The sequence below is a fragment of the Colossoma macropomum genome, unplaced genomic scaffold (genome assembly GCF_904425465.1).
Source record: "Colossoma macropomum unplaced genomic scaffold, Colossoma_macropomum, whole genome shotgun sequence".
Lineage (NCBI taxonomy): Eukaryota > Metazoa > Chordata > Actinopteri > Characiformes > Serrasalmidae > Colossoma > Colossoma macropomum.
The window spans coordinates 42273696-42294359 of NW_023494788.1; the positions used below are offsets into that span (position 1 = coordinate 42273696).

General features: G+C 41.0%; 2 protein-coding genes across 3 annotated transcripts; both read right to left on the reverse strand.

Annotated features, from left to right (window-relative positions):
- Window positions 1-7778: 7778 nt before the first annotated feature.
- On the reverse strand, window positions 7779-12913 carry tmsb1 (thymosin beta 1). Of its 2 annotated transcripts, none has more exons than XM_036569401.1 (3): window positions 12720-12913; window positions 10586-10695; window positions 7779-8276 (listed from the first exon to the last, which is right to left on the reverse strand). In XM_036569401.1, the coding sequence occupies exons 2-3, from the start codon at window positions 10683-10685 to the stop codon at window positions 8236-8238; spliced, it is 141 nt and encodes a 46-aa protein (XP_036425294.1). In that variant the 5' UTR covers window positions 10686-10695; window positions 12720-12913; the 3' UTR covers window positions 7779-8235. The 2 variants fall into 2 exon arrangements, with proteins under 2 accessions (XP_036425294.1, XP_036425295.1); XM_036569402.1 differs by lacking the exon at window positions 12720-12913 and adding an exon at window positions 10831-11207.
- Window positions 12914-15488: 2575 nt separating this feature from the next.
- Window positions 15489-18631, reverse strand: LOC118806492 (solute carrier family 25 member 53-like). Its single transcript, XM_036567922.1, has 2 exons — window positions 18383-18631; window positions 15489-17472 (listed from the first exon to the last, which is right to left on the reverse strand). The coding sequence occupies exon 2, from the start codon at window positions 17457-17459 to the stop codon at window positions 16575-16577; it is 885 nt and encodes a 294-aa protein (XP_036423815.1). The 5' UTR covers window positions 17460-17472; window positions 18383-18631; the 3' UTR covers window positions 15489-16574.
- Between the last annotated feature and the right edge of the window lie 2033 nt (window positions 18632-20664).

Sequence of the window (20664 nt, forward strand, 5' to 3'; positions counted from 1 at the left end):
TCTAGGTAGTTTCTAAGGTGTAGCTAGGCCATTGCTATGGCATCCCAGGTGGTTGCTAATATGTGTGTATACATATGTGTGATGTAAATGAGTCTGTATGTAATGTCTATGAGGGTCATGGTGAGAGATGCCCTTTGTGACATCATTTGTGGCAGTTAGATATGAACTTTCCAGCATTCTTCAACATTCCAACATTCCTTTGGGATAAAAAAGGTGTTTACAAAGTATATGTGTGGTTATAGCTCAAAAACCACAACCCATAAAAATGTGATTATTATTATTATTATTATTATTATTATTATGGAAACCCGCATTTTGTGAAGGAAACACAGAATGGTTGCGCAGCTTAAATGGTTTCCACTTCCTGCTAGGTTGTTGCTAGTTTCTATGGTGGTTTCTCTGGTGTTGCTAAGTGGTTGCTAGGTGGTTGCTGTAGTGTTGCTATGGTATCAGTGGTGGTTGCTATGGTGTTGGTTGCTAGTTGGTCCGCTAGTTGGTCCGCTAGTTGGTCCGCAAACTTCTATTGCTACACGGAAACCGTGCATCCGATCAAAAAGCTGTATACAAGCCAGAATCGCACAATCAGACCGGACAATCTGGAGATGGAACAGTGTTGATATCTCGAAAACTGTGGGATGAGTTACGTGGCAAAAATCCAGCAGGAAAATTTGAATAATTGAAGAGAACAGGAATATAAAACAAAGCCCAAAACGCAATTTGCAATGTGCAAACATAACAATAAGGAAAAGAAGAAGATAACGAAGAACAGTACGTTGCTTTAGTCAAGCTAAATTAGTAACTGTGATTCTGTTCAGGTAAATTCTAACATTTTGTTGCAAAACTGCTACATCATTTTTGCCTTTAAAACATCCCAGAATTATTGCTTTGCTCACTTCATGCTAAATCATAGGTTTATTTTATCTATCTGCACATATGGACACCTTATCGCACATCTGGACACTCCACACCTGGACACTTTATTTCAGTACCAATATCTGCACATATTTATTCAGTATTGTCATTATATGCTGTTACCTGCTCCTCTTTGTACATTTATTACTGCACTGCCTTCTTATCTCAGGACAGATCTTATTGCATATTTTTGTATATTTCTATTTGTATATATGCCTGCCGACAGGTGTTTCTGTATATATTCTTCTTTTTATTTTATATTGTATCACCCTTATTATAACTGTGCTGTGTTGTGTGACTGAAACTGGCTGCTAAATTTTCTTCGGGATCAATAAAATATCTATCTATCTTATCAAAGAACCTTTACAGTCAGAATAGAACTTAAAAGCACCACCATATTTGAATAGTGGGATGGATAGAGGAAAACAGCAAGGCTGCAAACTTCCTGCTCAACCAGTACTTCGTGTAACTTTATCACACTGTTTATGTTCCCCGGTCATGCAATTTCACTCACGAGGTGAACATCAGTCTTTTCTCCTGACAACATTTTGACAAAACCTTACATATCAGTGCATTATGTAGTAAACAAAATCCTTCCAAGCATTTCCCAAAAACTGCAGGCATCTGGAGCTTCATTAGAGCTCTTATGTTCCTGGGAAAAAAGGTCCTCCAGCTTTGCATTTGCAACTATTTGCACGTAGCCCATCAGATCCTATCTGGCCAGACAACCTGTTCCAGTTATTCCGCTGTAGCCTGTGAGGAACCTCAACCTACCCTGTCGAGATTAGATGAGCATAAGCTTCAGAGATCTTCACTGTCCAGGCATGTTTAGATATTTCAGTGGGCTGAGCTGCTGCACGTTATATAATGAGGTCAAAGAATCACAGAGACAGTCACTTTACATGCTGTTACATATATACAGAAATGAAAGTCTGTGCTGTATTTAACTGGACGTATCTCGGGTTTTGATGTAAACAAAAGCTGTTCCTTAAACATGTCACATAGTTTCCGCTCTCGCTCACACAGATCTCCATCAGAACGCATTTCTCTTTCTCTGCCTACATGCAAAAACATGCTCCACTGCAGTCGTGCCCAAGCATGTCAACTGCTGTGAAACAGTCCTGGTTGGTGCAATGCTTTGGCTACATTCTTCATCCCCCACAGACATATTTTTGTGTGAGTATCTTTGTTTCCCGATGTCCTCACAGAACCATCTTCACTGACTCCCTCAAGGCTACACCAAACGCTCTGATAGGCACTGACATATTCAGTTTGACACCTTTTACCCAGCAAGTCAGCTTAAGGAACTCCAGACTGTCTGAGCATGAACACGGAGATCTTTGAGGCATGGGAGCGTCAAAGGCTGCAACGTTTACATGCAGAGACTTGTTGCTACCACTGAGTGTCGGCTTAAAGCCTTCAATAAGAAAATCTGTGCGTATCTCAACACAAATGGGTCATTCTATGGAAACGTCCATTCGCGTTTACAGATATATTATACTCTAAAAACATGTTAGTGTTACAAGTTATTTATATGTATATAAGTTATTTTAACAATTACACCTTCTTGAGCCCCAATTTAGAAATATTAGTTTTTGAATCAATCATATAGAATTCCAAGACTCACAAAAGAGCTCGTCCTCACAGTCAAGTAAAAAATATTTTTCTGCCATTTTAACTGCAATAATCTATACATGACTATGAAATTTATAAATTAAATGACATAAAGAAAACAAATGCCAAATAAATATTATAAAATATATAATGAAAGTTGTCCCCAGGGGTCGTGTCACTGGTGTTACCACGTAACAAAAAATCTAATAAAAATGTAATAAAAGTCACACTGATGACATCACTCGACTTTTTCATTTAGCTCATGATTTCATATGAAGCTTTTAGCTGAAGTCACTGGTGTGACCGACTTTATTCTGAGGTAACCGTGAAAAAAATAGAATACAAATGGATTAAAATTCATATTTTGGTGGATATTCCATGATTGACAACGTTTGATGTTCTGTAGCAGCCATTCTGTAAAATGCATTGTTCATTAAAATGTCTCTGGTGTTCCTTTATTATGTGTAACACCAATGAGGATCAGTTACACCAGTGACTCAAAAAAAGCAGTGATTAGTATTATTATGCAGCCATGCTGTTGTAGGATGTGCAGAATGTGGCTAAACATTATCATGCTGACAATGACGTTGTCTAAAAGGCAGCGTTTCGCTTTACAGGAGAAGGAAAAAACCTTTACTTTTAATGTAGGTCAATGGAACCAGACTTCTTTCCAAGTAATTTCTGGCCATTTCTTTTGGTCTGATCATCATGCAATTCACATACAATGTAAAGAACAACAGGTATTTTAAATTATGTCAAAAACTGAAAAACGTGATATGTTGCTGCAAAATGTATTCATCTTTCAGTGTTAATGATTCCTTCACAAATCAATCAATGTCACTATGATAAATCATGGATTTCAACTGCCTTTTTAACTTTATGCTGGTAACAGTGTGGGTGGTCAATCTGAAAGGTTGACTTGACAAACTACAACTTTTACACATTACAGTACTCCTTGTCTTAAACATAACTGAACCATAATCCACTGAATGATATGTTCTAAGCTGTACTGACTCCACACACCCCGTCTCGTCTCCAGGCTTTTATTTTACTGTTCTGTTTAAAACATTCGGTTATGAAAAGGTACAAATACGAACTTTTCACCTGGAGAAACTTATTTAAGGTTCACAATCAGACCTTAAACCACTGTTGGAGCTTTGAGGGAACATTTACACTGTTTGTACCTTGATGAACGAGAAATGTTCCTGAACAGAACCTTTATTTCTAACAGTGTATGACCAAAAAATAAAAAAAACAAAACAAAAACAAAAACACTGGGCCTCATTCACCAGCAGTTCTTAAGCAGAAATTTCTTCTTAAACCCATTTATGCAGTTTTGACGAAGACTCTGACTCACCAGTGTTCTCTTATCTGAGGTTTGTTCTTAGGTAAGAACAGAATCTACACACACTCAAGAGCACAAAGGTGAGAACAGTTCTGCGCTTTAAGAACACGTCATGAATCTGACGCAGACTTTTTATTAGGATCTTTCTTAAGAACACACTTAAGGTCAAACTTAGGAAGATACTGAAGAAAAAGGACCAACGACACTGATAAGGTTAAACGTCCTACGCTGTAAAAAGTGTCTCGTCAGATCTAGCTAAACATATTACTTCATGTGGGAACAAGTAAATCAACTAGTTTAATTCAACTTAGATAAATATTTTAAATCAGTGTAATTTTTGAGTTGAATCAAACCAGCTCGATTACTTGTTCCCACATGAAGTAATATTTTCAGGTTGATCTGATGAGCCACTTTTTACAGCGTGACTTTGTACTGCTTTTGTTTACATGCAGCTGAAGTGGACTCAAATCACTGCTTTCTACATTTCACATACTGTTCCAACGTTGTTGGCATTGAGGTTTGTACTTATCAAATAGGCGTTGTTTCTAGATCAGTCTAAGCTTGAGTCTTAAATTACACTTCGTGAGAGGCTCCCTGCTTTCGCTTGCAATTGGAATTTTTTCTTAGTAAGTAAGAAAATATCCCTGCGAATGTATTAACATTATAGACTTTGCTATAATATATATTTTGCCACACTCAGCTTCAAATTCATCAAAGTGTCTTCCCTGGTATGAAGAGCAGATGTTGTATAAACAATGATTTGTCAGTTTTCCTTTCCAAACTATCTTAAACCCTTTAGTGGTTCAAACAGGTTTGAGTGCTAATATTACAGATGTCTAGGGTTTGGCGATATGCCCAAAGTAGCAAGGTGTCATAAATACTGGCACAAATATTTACATGAGGTAGAGTTTTCTGTAAAATAAACCAGCTTAACACTTAACCCACTTAACTACAAGGGCCTGTACTTCAGCTCAGTTCTTCATTTCATAGTAGCTACTCAGTAAGTCTCTAGTTACTGAATAATAAGTCTTAAGAGAATTAATTGAAAAAACAAGCTAAAAGGGTTAACGGATTAATTACAAACCAGCAGAGAAAAAACGCTGACTTACCTGCTGATTAACATTAAAGGAAAATAATCCTTCATATGTTTGTCTGAGTTTATGTAATTAATTTTTAAATGACAATTTTCCAGCCTCTACTTATCCTTTATGCTGTGCTTACAAGATGCCGTTAAAAAAGACATTGTTCCGTGCATCATAGCAGTGACCGATGGCGGGATGAAGTCAGGCAAATGTTGGCATGGCGACAGCATGACTGGCAAAAATTGTATATATAATAGAGGATACCTTTAGCATAAGACGTATGTCTTATTCCTTTCAGCAGTGCACATTGTTTATTTAAGAAGAAAACAGGCAGGAGGACTCTGCTCTTTACATTTTGTTGTTTAAAACTGTGTTTGCCTGGAGACGTTTGGCATCCATGGCTCCCAAAAAAATCAACACCCGGTTTATTTCACTGCTGCAGTTGATGGCAACAGTGTTGGAAAACTAAGCTGAAGTGCTGTGGTTCATCGCTGTTCCACTAAAAACAATGGAGTATCCAGTTTACCATTGACCACCAGCACGTGAACGCAGCATTGGACTCATATATGCAAAAGACCTCATTTGGAAAGCAGTCTGAGCTGAAACACTCCTTATACCTTCAGCCTGAGTGGGCGGAGCTAAACTGCTGTAGGGTGAAAAGGTGGATTTATGTACAGTCCAATGCAAAAGTTTGGACACTTCTAGTCAAATCACATGGTGTGCTGATGTTCTATTTGAAAATCTGTTAACACATTTCTGCAAGAAAGAAATATGGCATTTCTCTGCTAATTTTAGCACACAGCTTCTATGTATTTGATTAGATTAGATTAAGTGACCCTTATTACCCTTAGTGTCCCACAACGGGGAAATTTCACCTCCACATTTAACCCATCCGTGCAGTGAAATACCACATACACACTAGTGAACACACACACTAGGGGGCAGTGAGCACACTTGCCCGGAGCGGTGGGCAGCCCTATACACAGCACCCGGGAGAAGTTCAGGGTTAGGTGTCTTGCTCAAGGGCACCTCAGTCACGTACTGTGGGCTCAGGGGTTCGAACCCCTGGCTGGTTCCCTAACCTCCAGCCCACGACTGCCCCATTCAACATATTGGAAAAAAATGAAACATAAAAAAAATGTGTATCATTCCTTTCCCCAATTCAGCAAGTAAACAGTATTTGTGCAATAAAACACACAGAAGCTTGTTCTCTGTAGAGCACGTGTGCTTTTATGTTACCTTTCCTCAGAAAATCAACAAAACATGAGCTGGAACTTTTGGACATGAGTTGATTTTCATGTCATCAAAAAACAATTTAAATTGAGCTATTTTTTCAGTTTCATTTCAGTATATGTGGTGTATGGACTGAAAGAACAGCACAATCTGAAACTTTCACAGTGTTTACAGTTAACATGAAACCCACCTTTAAAAACAACGTGTGGGATTTTCACATATCCAATATTAATAAAGCTCTGTATTCAGCGCTGGGCCCAGTCTGTATCTAGAGAAGTCCTGAGCTGAGAACCGTCAGGTTTTCATGTGAAAGTTCACTCTAACCACACCCTTTGGCTCCAGCCTCTCCTTTCGATAACTGCTGGCGGGGAGAGAAGCAGTGCAAGGCGCGGCCCTCGCTCTTATCAACCTTCCTGAGGTGATTTAACGTCACGCACAGTGGAATAGAGTTCTCACCTGCAGTGCAGCTCTGAATGTCCAGCCATGGCAAACCAGCCCACTGGTGATGAAAAGTAATGCACTGAATGGTCATCACCGACAATCATCAACACAATAATTGCCAAAAGTCAGTAAAGTGAAAGACAAAACTGCTGAAGTAACACATTGTTCATATGGAAACGATGACGATGTGTGAATAAAGTAAAGCACCACTTTTTTTGGTTCATGTTGAAGATCAGATCAGTTGAAGTTACCCAGCTCTTCTCATAGGTCCGATCAGAAGGCCGTTAGAGTTTATAACACTGACACAATAAAACCCAGTTATTTTTATAAGCTAACAGTAAGATTAGGTTTGGTGTGTGACCTCGTTTAGAGAGACGAGTCGACATTTTCTGAGGAACAGTGCACTCGCGCTCACTCGCGTAAAACATGTTCTCTTAACTACATGAATGAGAGAGAAATGTTTCACATTATTTGAATCTGTTTTTATTACTGAGGGTAATACTGTACTATTCTGTTACTGATTGTCTACTGCAGTGACTTATAAACAGCACAGTCAGTGCAGCCGTACATGACTGTATACAGTAAATCCATTAGGAAATGAAACTTATGTGCTCAATAATTTGCAGTACTACTTGTTGAAAATCCATAAATTTACTGTTTTTTTCTTGTGGGAAATTTGTATAAATGAGCCATTTGATGTCTTTGCATCTGCACTGTTCATATCCAGAACGTCTCATATTTCAAAAGTAGTTGATTAAATCTAACGGCAGATAATTTGACACTTGACGGATAATCAAGTATTTTCTTTTATCAAACATCTGGTTACAAAAAAATGTGTATATTTCTTTGTTCATAACATCTGAATCTCAAATTTAAATAAATACAATAATTATTAATATGACTAGTTAGTTCTAGTTTTGTATATAAAGATAATAACTTCCTTTTGTATACATGAAAAACGTCCATTCTAAACTTCACTCCACCCATTTTTTGAAGTCTTCTTTGAAAGAAAAGTGAGCAAAAAACACCACAATTTATAGTTTTATTTATTTAACCTAGAAATCTATTCAGCAAAACCAACATAAAATCATAATCCGTGCTGCTCATGTTACAAATGTGTTACTATGAAATAACGAGGCACGACTATACGGTGTGTTTTAAAACCTTGTTTATTTTTTTTTTTTAAACAAAAATATCATTTTACATGTCATTTATAGAATAACTCATCCAGAATGGTACCCGATACAGAGACTGACATGGGCGTAGTCGGCAGTTAATCTGTTGGTGGCGAGAGACACACACTGCGCTGTGCTCGACTGCTCGACTGCCCCCATGTCATCTTTCTCCACTCTCAAGGATTTAAGATAAAAAGTTTCATGATATCCGTAGCTGCAATTATACATGGCTTTACAACTGCTCTCGTCGGCCCCTCTGGTGGGTCGCCTCCTCGACCGCGGCGTCGCGGGAGACTGCGATAAGATTTAAACATGGGGTTCGGAAATGCAGAAGGTAAAGGTGGTGATCAAGTGAAATTCTCTTAAAATGGAGGAGGGTAGAGAAAAAGGGGGGGGGGGAGAAAGGGATGCGAGGAGCCGTGGAGGGTGGGTTTCATTTCGTGGCCTCTGCAGCCCTCTTCTCTTGCTCAATGTCTGTTAAAAAAAAGGGAAGCGTGTGTAAGAATGACGGTGATGCAACAGCAGAAACAAGCAACTCTGGGATTGTCCACGATCCAAAGCTGCTGGGAAAGTCACAAGAGCACAAGGCAACCTGGGCGTTACTCACTGTAGGATATGCAAGTATGATGAGCACATATGAGAACTGTTTGTGTTCTGTGAAGAGAACCCTCTGACTGTTACACAAGCACCACTGTAACCGCCGTTCATTCAGGCTTTTTAGAGCTTTACTCAACCGAGGAAACTTCTGCATTCGAATGTTAAGAAACAGTTTTTAGGATCACTGAATTACCTTCTGCTCTTTTGACATTAAATTCAAAGTATGGGAAAAACCAAACTAAATCTTCGGCACCTACATCCATCACCCAGCCTGTCTAACTCTTCTGGCACTCACAGCATGTGCAGGTGTCTTTCTTGTGTACGTTTCAGAGGCCCAGTTTCCCAAAAGCATCTTAGCGTTAAGATTATCTCAACTGGTAGAGAGAGTGTTCTGTGTGGTGCTCGCTCTATCATTCAGGAATCATCTGTATGTTTCCAAGAAAGCTATCAGGAAAAGCCAGCTCAGTCACCTGACTGTGGCCACTCTGGTCTTCAAACAGCTTCTATGGTTCGTAAAGCATATCATCTCTCCATGTCAGTCATTTGATGTTATCTAGTTTATGCAAAGCTACGCTCTTATTTATAGGTGTTGATTTTATTGTTCCAAGCAGGCATCACGAACGCGGTCTGACCACTTTCACTCTTCTATATGGTTCGGTACGTGTAGTGTGCCGTGGTTCTAGTTTGCCATTTTATCTGAAATGTAGAGAATTTCACCACTGAATTAGCATTAGAGCATTAGTTATTCATTGCTCATTTGCATGTCCCACCTCTTATAAGACTTCTCAGGATCTGGATCTCCAGAACATTTATCCATATTATCTATGAATTTGTTAATGCAAGCGAGTTCTATTAAGTCCTATTCATCTGAGAACAGTACAGCTCCCTGAATATCATTCTAGAGCACCTCAGCCAGACATGCACTGAGGAAAGGGTGTGTAGTATTAATAGAAGTGGCTGTGGCTCAAAGTAAGAGCCTCTCCACACTACAGTCTTCTTCAGCTGTCCTGAGGAAGCTTAGAGCTTAACAGCATCAAACAAAGCCAAAGGGAAATTGGCATAAACCTCCTCAAACAGCTTTTCTGTGTCATAAATGCTACAAGTAGGTTTACGGACACACGATACTGAGAATGGCATAAAACCTCCAACAGCTTCTATCAGATTCTGTCACATGCAACTGGCTTTCAAAAGCCTAGAAAGTGGATTCCTTTGTTGCTGAAGTGACAGTGATTGACACATCTGCACTACATTACTATTATCTTGTCCTCTCCATCAACTAACACGTCACTGTGCTCTGTAAGATGAGCGGAACTTGTGTCAAAGCGGATGATGTAGGGCAAAAACTCCTGAAGGCCACCCCTGCATTGGATCTGCAGTCTTCTGTTACCTTCAGTGGTCAAGGCAAAACTCTCAAGGCAAAGAAAAAGGGAAATATTTGGCCCAATAACATTTCCTCTTTTTACCCCTACCCCTTGTTTTCGAGTGTCACACTAACCCCTTGGAACTGAGTTACAGGGTAGTGGTTGAAATCTTCCCTCTGAAATGGGACCCTCAAATAAAAAGAGCATCACTTCATTAACAGCTACCAGTGCTGCTCTGTAGGCGACCCTGCCAGTCTGCAGTGACAGCAGAGGAGGGTAAAGTTCAGCTCCTCACTGCTGGGCTTTAGTTACATTTAGGAATTATATGCCTTCAAAGAGGGGGCAATTATTTATTATCACCCACCCCTAATTCTTCAGTGATATGAAGCTGAACTGTTAGTATTAATAAGTTACACTGTAACAACAAGTTAATAAACAGTCAATCATCTAACAGAGACTAATAACAGGATCAAAATACTCAACATGTAACACAAACACAATCAATAAATAATCTCTTTCCTCCTGGTTCTGAGCCAGAGATAACTCGAAAGATCTTCCACAGCAGTACAATTAAAGGACATGCCTTTCTATATTTTGATTCACTATCTTGGCCCTAAGAGGCTGCAGGTGAAACAAGGACAAGCAGTAATTTCCACTGTTTACTCTCAGTTCGTTCTCTATGCGCCAACTACATCACATATCGCCTCTTACGATCTGCTGTTTGTTTTCCTCTGCCGAGTTCACACAGAGGTGTGTGTGGACACGGCTCACATGCTGGAACAATAGGACATGCTAACATTAAATGACGCTACCAAACCCGCTTACCCTCCTGGGTCGGAAGGGTGTTCTTCTCCGCCGTGTTCGTCTTCTTTAGACACTTCTTGTCGAAGTTCTGGACCTCCTGCTTGACGGGGTTGTCGCTCATTTTGGATGTTCTGTGTGGAGAGAGGCGATTTCAGTGAACAGTTTAAGTGAACTGGAAGAAATTCCAGGCATTAGGCCGAGGACTGGCTCTGTTGGTTTTCAGGACAAACATTTCATCCTCAGTCACTGTCTGTAAACAAGCTAACTTTGGGGGTGAAAACCCTGGGAAGACTGGATGATTCTTATCTTGAAGTTCTAAACCCAACAGGTAGTCAGACTGAGCGTGTTCAGTGAATGTACTCAGGTAAAAAATTCAAGATTGCCCTTCATTGCCTCCAAAACCAAGTCACCTTTTTTACCTGTTACTTCACGCCCTTGCTCTTTTCTACTGACTGTCTGGACACGTAGCCCAGCCCCACCCAGCCCTGAAGTTAACTGTACATTACACAACACCTCCTATCAGTGAACGGAGTTAGTTTAAATCCAAACACTCAACAGGTGCCAAAAAATACACTGCAGCACAGCCCCTTCCTGCATCTGATTTAATTCTTTATAACGTTACGTCGTTGCCAAAGGCAGCAAATTATCAAAGTAAGAAAAAAGAAGTAGTTTCTGAATCAAACCAAGGGAAGTGGCTGCAGGAAACTGTAACCTCTTCATTCAGTGCAACCTTTCTTCTCTCATGGCGTATTATTCAGTAGATACTGTTCCACTGTGACGACAACTGTCGCTCAGAACGCTCTGGAAATGCTGTTCACTCCTAAGACGTGTTAGATTAGTAACTAAAGATGGATCAGAGAATGATCGCTGACACAGAGCTATCTGAGTGGTGGGAATATTAAGGCACTGACTCATGAGCACACAACATTTCACCATTAGAAACCTGCAGATGTCAGAACTCAGATTCACATAACTGACTGCAAAGCGTTGATCAGCACTGGGCACTTTCTGGAAAAAAGCATTCCCACTGCTCATCAACGCTCCCAACAATGTTGCCCACGTTTGCAGCCGACACAAAAAGGCCACTGTTGCGCTATGCAGATTTGTTGCCGTGCGGGACGTTGGGCGCCAGCTTGATGCAAATGCAGTCTTTCTAACCCGACTCTTCAGCAAGGAAAAACAAAACACTTATTATCATGTGAGTTCCTTATCTGCGGGTCTGCAGGTGCCCTTGCACAAGAGCTGGGTGTGGTGCAGGTGGAGAAACACACAATGGACCTGGTGCGTGTTTGAAGCCAAGATAAACACAGTAAGAGATTTATTTGTCCATCCTTGCCATAATTAAGCAGTCTTAGTTTTGTCCGGTGTATTAAGAGAGGCCCAGAGTGCATTTAGTGCACATAAAGAGGGTTGAATCACCCAGAATCTCCGTGCCTCACCCCACCTAACAGCACTCAGCAGTTGTCAAGCGGTTAACAGTTCCTTCATGTAGGTTTGACCTGTCCTGGTCTCAGCGCTGTGCCAGCGGCAAATTAACTGTACTAAAAAGAACTGGCTTACCAGAGATAATGCACTTATAATACGCTCGATAAGGCAGACAAACGACAGACGGTAAAATGCATCTTAAGTGTTGATTCTGGCTAAGCTGGTGGAGAAACTGACACCTATATCACACATATTTATATCATTTGCAGTAGAAATGCAGTATTTAGGCTGGAAATTATAGCCTCGCTAAAAGAAGCGCTACTTATTTGAACAGATATGTTTGTAATATTACATATAGATGCGTTAAAATAGAGAAAGACGGAAAAACAGACTGATATCCACAGATAAGAGTAACTGAATGGCACCAATGTGCACAAAGGAACGCTGCACAGTTCTTGGCGTTCAGCCCTCGAGTTGAAACCGTCGTGTTTTCCCAGGTTTCATACAGAAATAGCCGAATAAAAATCGTGGGATTAAAAATCTAATCCCTCAGACTCAGCAGGTCTGGAGTGTCCTGTCTGAGGTGAACGTACTGGGCAGAGTACCTGCATAGCGCGAGCTGCCTAGCCTCCCCTCACCCCCCCGGTAGCGCTGCCTCTGGAATCTAGGCTGAGCGTAACAGTCCGTGTGAAACGGGCGCGCGCAGCTACCTGCGGTCGACCCGTCTTACCTGGCGCTGTCGTCGCTGCGAGGCCTTCACGAAAAGTCGTTCTGATGGAGCTGTGCTGTGCTTTAATCCGCGGAAGACGCTCGGTTTAAATAGTAAATCACGCCCTGCTCGCGCTAGCATGGAGGCGAGCCGCTCGCGCTCATTGGTCCAGTCTAAAGCCGTCCACCTTATCGTTGGAGAAACACACCAATACCCCCCGCCCTTTTACTGCGGGAGCACAAACCACCGCTGGAAAACTGACTGTGCTGCGGTCTCTTCGTCTTTAGTGGAGTTTCAGTCACTCAGACGATCAAATTAGAATAACTGCATTAATTTAAAGCCCAACAAAGAAAAACAAACAAACCTGCTGTTAATCTCCTTTCGGCAGGGCGAGTCAGGTGAATTTGCTGCGGTGCAATGGCACCATCGTGTGGCCAGGAATTGTATTGCAGTAGATAAAACTGTTTAAAGTGTTCAAAATAAATTAGCGGAGATAAACTTTTATCATTTTATCTTACACAATTTTATCTTTCATAACAATCTTTATAACAATGTCTAAGATAAGCTTGTGTTTGTATTTTATTTATTTTGCTTCACAAAAGTGCAATAAATGCATAAATTAAAAAAGAAGACAGACAACAACAAAGCTGGTTCTGGGTGGGAGAAGAGTGCAAATACAAAATATTAAAATACTAAGAACGGGGTTAAAGCAGACACATTAATAAAATACAGATTCGAAATAGTAACATTTAAATAAGAAATAAACTAATGACGTTTTTAAAAAAATAAAAAAAATAAAAGTGGTTTAATATTTATTATTCACTGTAAATCAGCAAAATTATTTCCACTGAGGCGCCTCACTGTCATAATACGTCTCACTTTATTCATATAGATGCAGAATTTGTTTCAGGTTATAAAACAAACAAACAAAACCTCCATCATTCCCAGGTATATCTGCATCCATATAACCTGTATTTCCACTCACATAATCATTCATATGTGACCTGATAAAGTCTGAAGTACAGTCGTGGCTACAGGACAGTGACAGATATAAAATCCTCGCCTGGTGGAAACTGGAAACCGTTACTAACTGTAAACTGGAAAATTCCAACGATGGTTCAAACTTTATAAAAAGTGCACAGTTTTCCCGTAACAGCAACTTAGAGGTGGGAGGAAAATCGATAGTACAACATTGAGATATTTTAGTTATGAATACTTTGTCTCTGTTAGACTGATACCAGGATGCACTTCTGTCTTGATCCACAAGACGGCGCTGTTTCTTTCTTACACTGTGTTCACCCGCCACTGTAAACTGCTCTGGATGAGGATGCAGATAAAGCCTGTTTGGAATGTTGTTTATCTACTTAACCAATTTAAATATCTGCTAAACATGTAAACATAACGAAGAAGTATTTTTAAATGTTGATTTATTAACAAACGTAAAATTTCACAAAGCAGAATCTTCAAGTATCGGAAACAGAATTGAATCGTGGGATTGTGGTCGTATCGTATTGTGGTGGTGGCAGCGATTCCCACAGTAATGTAGCTGATCGGCCGAGACGTGTTTAGTGTGGAAGGTTCCCTTGTTTTGTGCTGAAGCTACAAGGCTAATGTGGTTAAATGTGGTTTAGTCTTTAGTCTGGTGAGCACCGTGCAAACTGCGTGACTGGATTATTCTAAACGTGCCTCAAATCACACAGTAACTTCAGTAGTTTGGTTTGTGTTTTTGACATACAGCTAATAAGACAGGGCTTCTCAACCTTTTCCACCTCAAGGCCTTTTTATCACTAGAAAGCTTGAAGCCCACAAGGAAACAAAACGGCTTTGCTTAAAAATGACATTTTTGGGAAATTTTCAACAGTGTTATGTGTGTGTGTGTGTGTGGTGCAGTGACTCCTGCAAAGTGTGATGTGTATCAGTGAAGATGAAATATTAGCAAAATATAGGTGTGAGTGGACATCTGGAAGGACAGGTGATTCTAGAGGCAAAAAAACTGACGAAGCTGCCTTTGTGGTCTGTTACTGTGGGGCTTGTATTAATGTTGTAAACTGTCTGAAAACATTTCATATTTCTTTTTTATTGTTAAGTATTTTTTCACTGATATAGTGATAGGCCCACTACAAACTACTGGCCCCCCTCAGTATAGGTCCCAGGACCACCAAATGTGCTTCGCGCCCACTTCTGGTCCTCGGCCCAGTGGTTGAGAAACCCTGCATTAAGTGTTAGCCACACTAGCAAAGCTAAAGAAGCACATTCAGACCAAACGTGTCTTAGTTACTGACCACAGCTGAGGTAAAAGGAAAGTTGTGTTTTATCCTTTTTGCAAATTCCATTCAAGCTTTTAGGTATTAATATTGATTGTGATACTTATGGATTATGGACACATTTAAAAACCTACACATCTACAATAGGACTTAGCTGTCACACATACTGATTGCATTATTTGGTGCATAGAAGTAACTTATCCTTACAGGTTTGTGTCACATAACATAGACAAAACCCCAATAACACCTGAGTGCATCACTTAATCTGGAATATTGATGGATTCAATTGATGGATACTTTTTTCCTTATTTATAGTTTATATATTAATATTGGTACCGTGCTCTTAATGACATATAATCAAACAAGTTACCTTTCTAAAAAGCTTAAAATTACTTTTACACAGTTTAAAGGCAAAAATACACGCAAAACACCGTCAGGGTGAACCTCTTAGAACCGCAGTCCAAAGACATGCAGTCAGGCCAGTTGGAGATACTGAACTGCCCCTGTGTGTGTGTGTGTGATTGTGTATGTCTGTCTGTCTGCCATGCGATTAACTGGCGACCTGTCCAGGGTGTTTCCTGCCTTCCACCCAATAAGCGCTGGGATAGGCTCTAGCTCCGCCCCCAAACCCTGAAGGACAAGTGTCTAAAATGATGAGTAATAGTGAGAACCTCAATTGACTGAACCCTGGATTTGTTTCATGGAATACTGTGAAAGTGGGACACCTATACTGCCGAAATTAGACACTTAATTTCCTTACTCTCGGCCCCTGAGGTGACAGGGTGGTATGTTTTAATAAGGCCTGGACACTAATTAATATATCAAGGCCATAAATTAATATATTGAGAAACATAACATGTAGCCTCAATATATTCATTCAACTGTAGATTCATATATTTAAAATTAATCACCGTCTCACCACACAGGCTCTGTACGTATGTTTGCTGATATCTGGGTGTCTGTGGGAGAAACCTTTAGATTAAAACTGTCCAGCTGGCTTTGTGGTTCAACAGAAACCAGGCAGGTTTTTTTCTGAAACAAAATCTATACAATCCTCTGAATCTCCTTTTGACGAGGTAGAAAACCTATTTTGGCCAGAAGTTACTATTAAACATTGTCATCGTTATTGTTAACATGCAAACTAATAATGAACTTTACTGTATCCTTCCATAAACCCCTTACATGACATGAGTGGGTGTCACAGTGTGTAAGTAATGCTATTGGTTTTCGTGATCCTGGTTTATATATGGATCGTGTCACACTTCAGGAATGACATCACAAACATGAAACCCCACCGCTTTAAAACTTTACTTCCAAAAGATGAACTCAGTTATGATTTTTGATCACTGAAGTATGTACACATTAAGATATGGAGGATCAAGCTTAAGTTCCTCTTTTACCTTTTCCCATTTTACTAACATTCACCCTAATGAATTATTCCGCCACCTTCAGATCAATGCTTCACAATCCACTTTTTACAGCGCTAAAATATAAAGAGATACAGGAAACACAGTATATGGCAGATATATGCTCATCTGTGGAATCAGATTTTTTGGTATATATGAATATTGACTGATCCCTGAAACCTGATAATCTTAATTTTGGAGGCTGCTCAGCCTGCACGCCTCTCCAGCTGGTCATATATGGCTGTGGTGATGCCCCAGGTAACGCAGGAGCGGAGAATGACCAGTGAGCCTCCGCGGTACAGCAGGGTCAGACGGCACTGCCTGGCCTTCCACAGCTGCTGCCCGCAGGCCCTCAGCCCCAGCTTCTCTCCACCAACCTGGGCCTGCATGTTGGCCACCAGCACGGACAGAGGGTACAGAGGCAGGCTGATCAACATGGAGTTGACCACGCCAGAGAGGAAGGAGGACGCTATGGGGGAAAGGCCACGCTCCTTTAAGGCACTCGTCACTGGATCCTTCAGGCCAAAGTAGAGGGTGTTTCCTAAGGCGTTGCGGGCAAGTATAGGCAGCAAGGCTCGGTAATAGCCAGAGGCTAACGTTTCGGAGCTTAGTCGGACCAGGATGCTCCTGAGAGTGGGCAGGCTGCGGTCATTGCTGCTATTCTGCAGTATGTTCTGCACGCGCTCGAAGGGGGTGAAAATCAGAGCCTCAACCACACCCGTCCCGAACCCGGCCAGGGCAGGAAGGGCATTCCTAGGTAAGACTGAGCCAGTCCAGAGAAGCTGCTGTAGGAGAGTGTCCTGGAGGCCGAAAAGGAGGGTCCCATTGAGGGTCTTCATCAGCAGGGGTGGTGCCACGCCTCGGTACAGCTTGCGCGGGCCCTCCTTATACAGCTGCGCCACCGCCTCCCGGACCATGGTGTTGTGCAGCTGCTGGCGGAACACCGTCTTGTAGACGGGGAAGGTGATCACGGTGGTCAGAGTGGAGATGAGGCTGGACGTCCCACCGTGCATGTAGCTACGGAACCAGGCGGAAGGGCCCGCGACTGCTGGATCCTGATCTCCATCGATGTCTGCAGGAGTCCGCCCCATTGCTCTTCTCACACTGGTGTACAAGAAAAGATGATCAAGTAAGAGTGCATGCTAAGGATGTTATAGGAATGTTTATAAGGACTTTCAAGAAACAAAGAAGTTTGACCCGACAGCCGAGTCACACCCGATGAGGAAAAATGAAAATGTTTGCAGGATATTCTGATTTTTTTATTGGATCACGTTAAATACGTAAAGAAGTAACATCACTGGACTTTGCATTGAAAAACATCTGCAGAGGCCAGTTAAAACACACACACATGTAAACACATATATATATATATATATACACCGATCAGGCATAACATTATTCAGTGACTTCAGTGGTCAGGACCCCCATGGACCCTCACAGAGCAGGTACTATTTGGGTGGTGGATCATTCTCAGCACTGCAGTAACAGTGACGTGGTGGTCCTTCATCAGTGGTCACAGGACGCTGCTCACAGGACCCTGTGGCTGGATATTTTTGGTTGGTGGACTATTCTCAGTCCAGCAGTGACACTGAGGTGTTTAAAACTCCAGCAGCACTGCTGTGTCTGATCCACTCAGACCAGCACAACACACACTAACACACCACCACCACGTCAGTGTTACTGCAGTGCTGAGAATGATCCACCACCCAAATAGTACCTGCTCTGTGAGGGTCCATGGGGGTCCTGACCACTGAAGAACAGGGTAAAAGGGGGCTAACAAAGTATCAGAGAAACAGATGGACTACAGTCTGTAACTGTAGAACTACAAAGTGCACCTATATAGTAAGTGGAGCTGATAAAATGGACAATAAGAGTAGAAACAAGGATATATATATATATATATATATATATATATATATACATATATATACATATATATATATATATATATATAGAGAGAGAGAGAGAGAGAGAGAGAGATTTAATATTTCTAACCATATTTTAAACCATGTACCTTTCTTGCTGTCCTTCACTGAGGATGTCTGTCCTTCCAGCATCACTTCTCAGCGTCTTGCTTGACGGTCTCAGAGCAAATATCACTATGAAACATACTGGTTTTACATCAGTTCATAAGTTTATGTTCATCACTGCTCGCCGCTCCAGTTAAACCAGTGAGTCCTGTAAATCTACCATCTTATTCCGTCGGACTGTCGGGCGTTTTCTCGAGCACTTGTTCTCTCGCCCATCTTCGATTCACTGGTGGTGGGACCTTCTTTAGCTTCTCTATGACGAAGCCGTTGCGTCATCAATCAGTCGAGGCTGAATGCTTTTTTTCCACCTGTATTCCGACAAGCCCCGCCTCCTGCGATAGGATTGGCTTGTAGTTTCCTTCTGACAAGCAGGATTGGCTAAAGATTTCTACTTGGTTCGTTACAAGCTGATCTCGACGAATCAGCAGCCAGTCCCCGCACAGGAGGCGGGATTTACCGGAAAACGGGCGGGGGAGATATACTCCGTTATAACGGTGAACTGGCGCCATTACAACCTGCTAAGTTCAGTTAAACAAACAATGCAGCTCAATGTAAAAATGAGCAGGACTAGATAAAAATACAGACATCAAAGTAAAATATCATATTTTATTTTAACTACAAAATTCACCAATTTCTGCATAAATCCTAAGCATAATTCACTTGCTGAAATGCTGAAATGCAAAAAGGCAGAGTGGTTTGATGGGAAATGCTCCGCTGTAGAGAAACATACTATAGATATACATACAACGTGTCAACGGCGCCGCCATTTTGGGGCGGTCTACATCGCTGCCGGACTGCATTCAGTACCATTACAGAGCGGCAGGTTAAGAAAGATACTGTCCGAAATTACACTATTTCAGGAATATCACTCTCAGAAAGTGGGATAGGATTATATAACGGAGGGAACGCAGTGATCCACACTCATGTCTGTGTGATGTTTGTGTAGATATGGCCGTGTGGTTAATGAGGCACAGAGAACCTGTTGATGTGATTGTTTTTATATTAAGCTTATTCCATTTAATAGTCTATTCAGGGAATCTTAACTTTATGTAGTAGTTATTTATTTACACTGATGGTTAAAGCTTTGTAGCTATAAGTTATAGCATTCCTTAATCCATGTAGATATTAAGGCAGCTTCTTGTTTAAGTTGTGGCTGATTTAATCCTGAGACTCATCATCTCATATCAATGCAAGTGGATTTGTTCACAAGCGGATCTTGACCGCTCCAACATGGCGGACGCGCAGACGTATCCCCTCAGATAGAGAACAGACAACGCGGCATCTGGCGATGTAAATCTACGAAACTTAATAGGTATTCTTGACATTCAGTAATAAATACTACTGTATAAGCAACATCCAAGAGATCAGAAAACTGTTAAACGATCTAATGTATTAACTTTATGCACGAAGCCTTTAAAGGCCTCAAACGCTTCAGACATCGTTATCCCTCCACTGAAATCATTCATTTTACTCACTAGCTGACTGGATCTGAACCCAACTTGAAAATGTTTCTGCTTAACCACTTCATTGAGATTCACTGCCTAAAACATGGTCATGCTAAATGTGCAATTTTTCTTATTTTTGGAGGAAAAAAAATAAATAAATAAATAAAAGGGTGAAAAGTTTACATCTGGCATTTAAATTTAAACAATTAAATTGTATTTAATGAATTTGATCACAGATCCTGGCAGCCGTCACTGCCAATTGCCACCCATTTCCCTCCAGATTAACTTGAATGACATATACATTACTACATAACATGCTCCTGGTCATCAACTGAAGCTGAAATACTGGTATCAAGTAATGTCCAAAAGTAACCAGACACCTTCTAATTAGTGAATTCAGCTACATGCATCCATTGCTGACCCAGAGCGTGACGTAACCATGTCCAATGACGAGCATCAGCTACAGGGGAATGAAACTCCCCGAATGAAGCTGTGGAAGAGTGAGACTGCAGTGTCTGGAGTGATGAAGCACCATCCAGAGTGAATTGGAATGGTGTCTGCAATCCAGAACTACTCTTCCAACAGTACCTAAACTCAGTAATGCTCATGTCTGAATGCAATCAAATCCATACAGCAAATGTTCCAACACCCATCATAAAGCCTTCCCAGAAGAGTAGAAGCAGTTACTGCAGCAAACAGGAGGCCAACTCCCTATTAATACCCATGATTTTATACATGTTGACTGAACAGCTGTCTACCATCTTCGTGTATATTTAAATTATGCAAACCATGTTTAATAAAAGTCAACTCAAGCAAAGTTC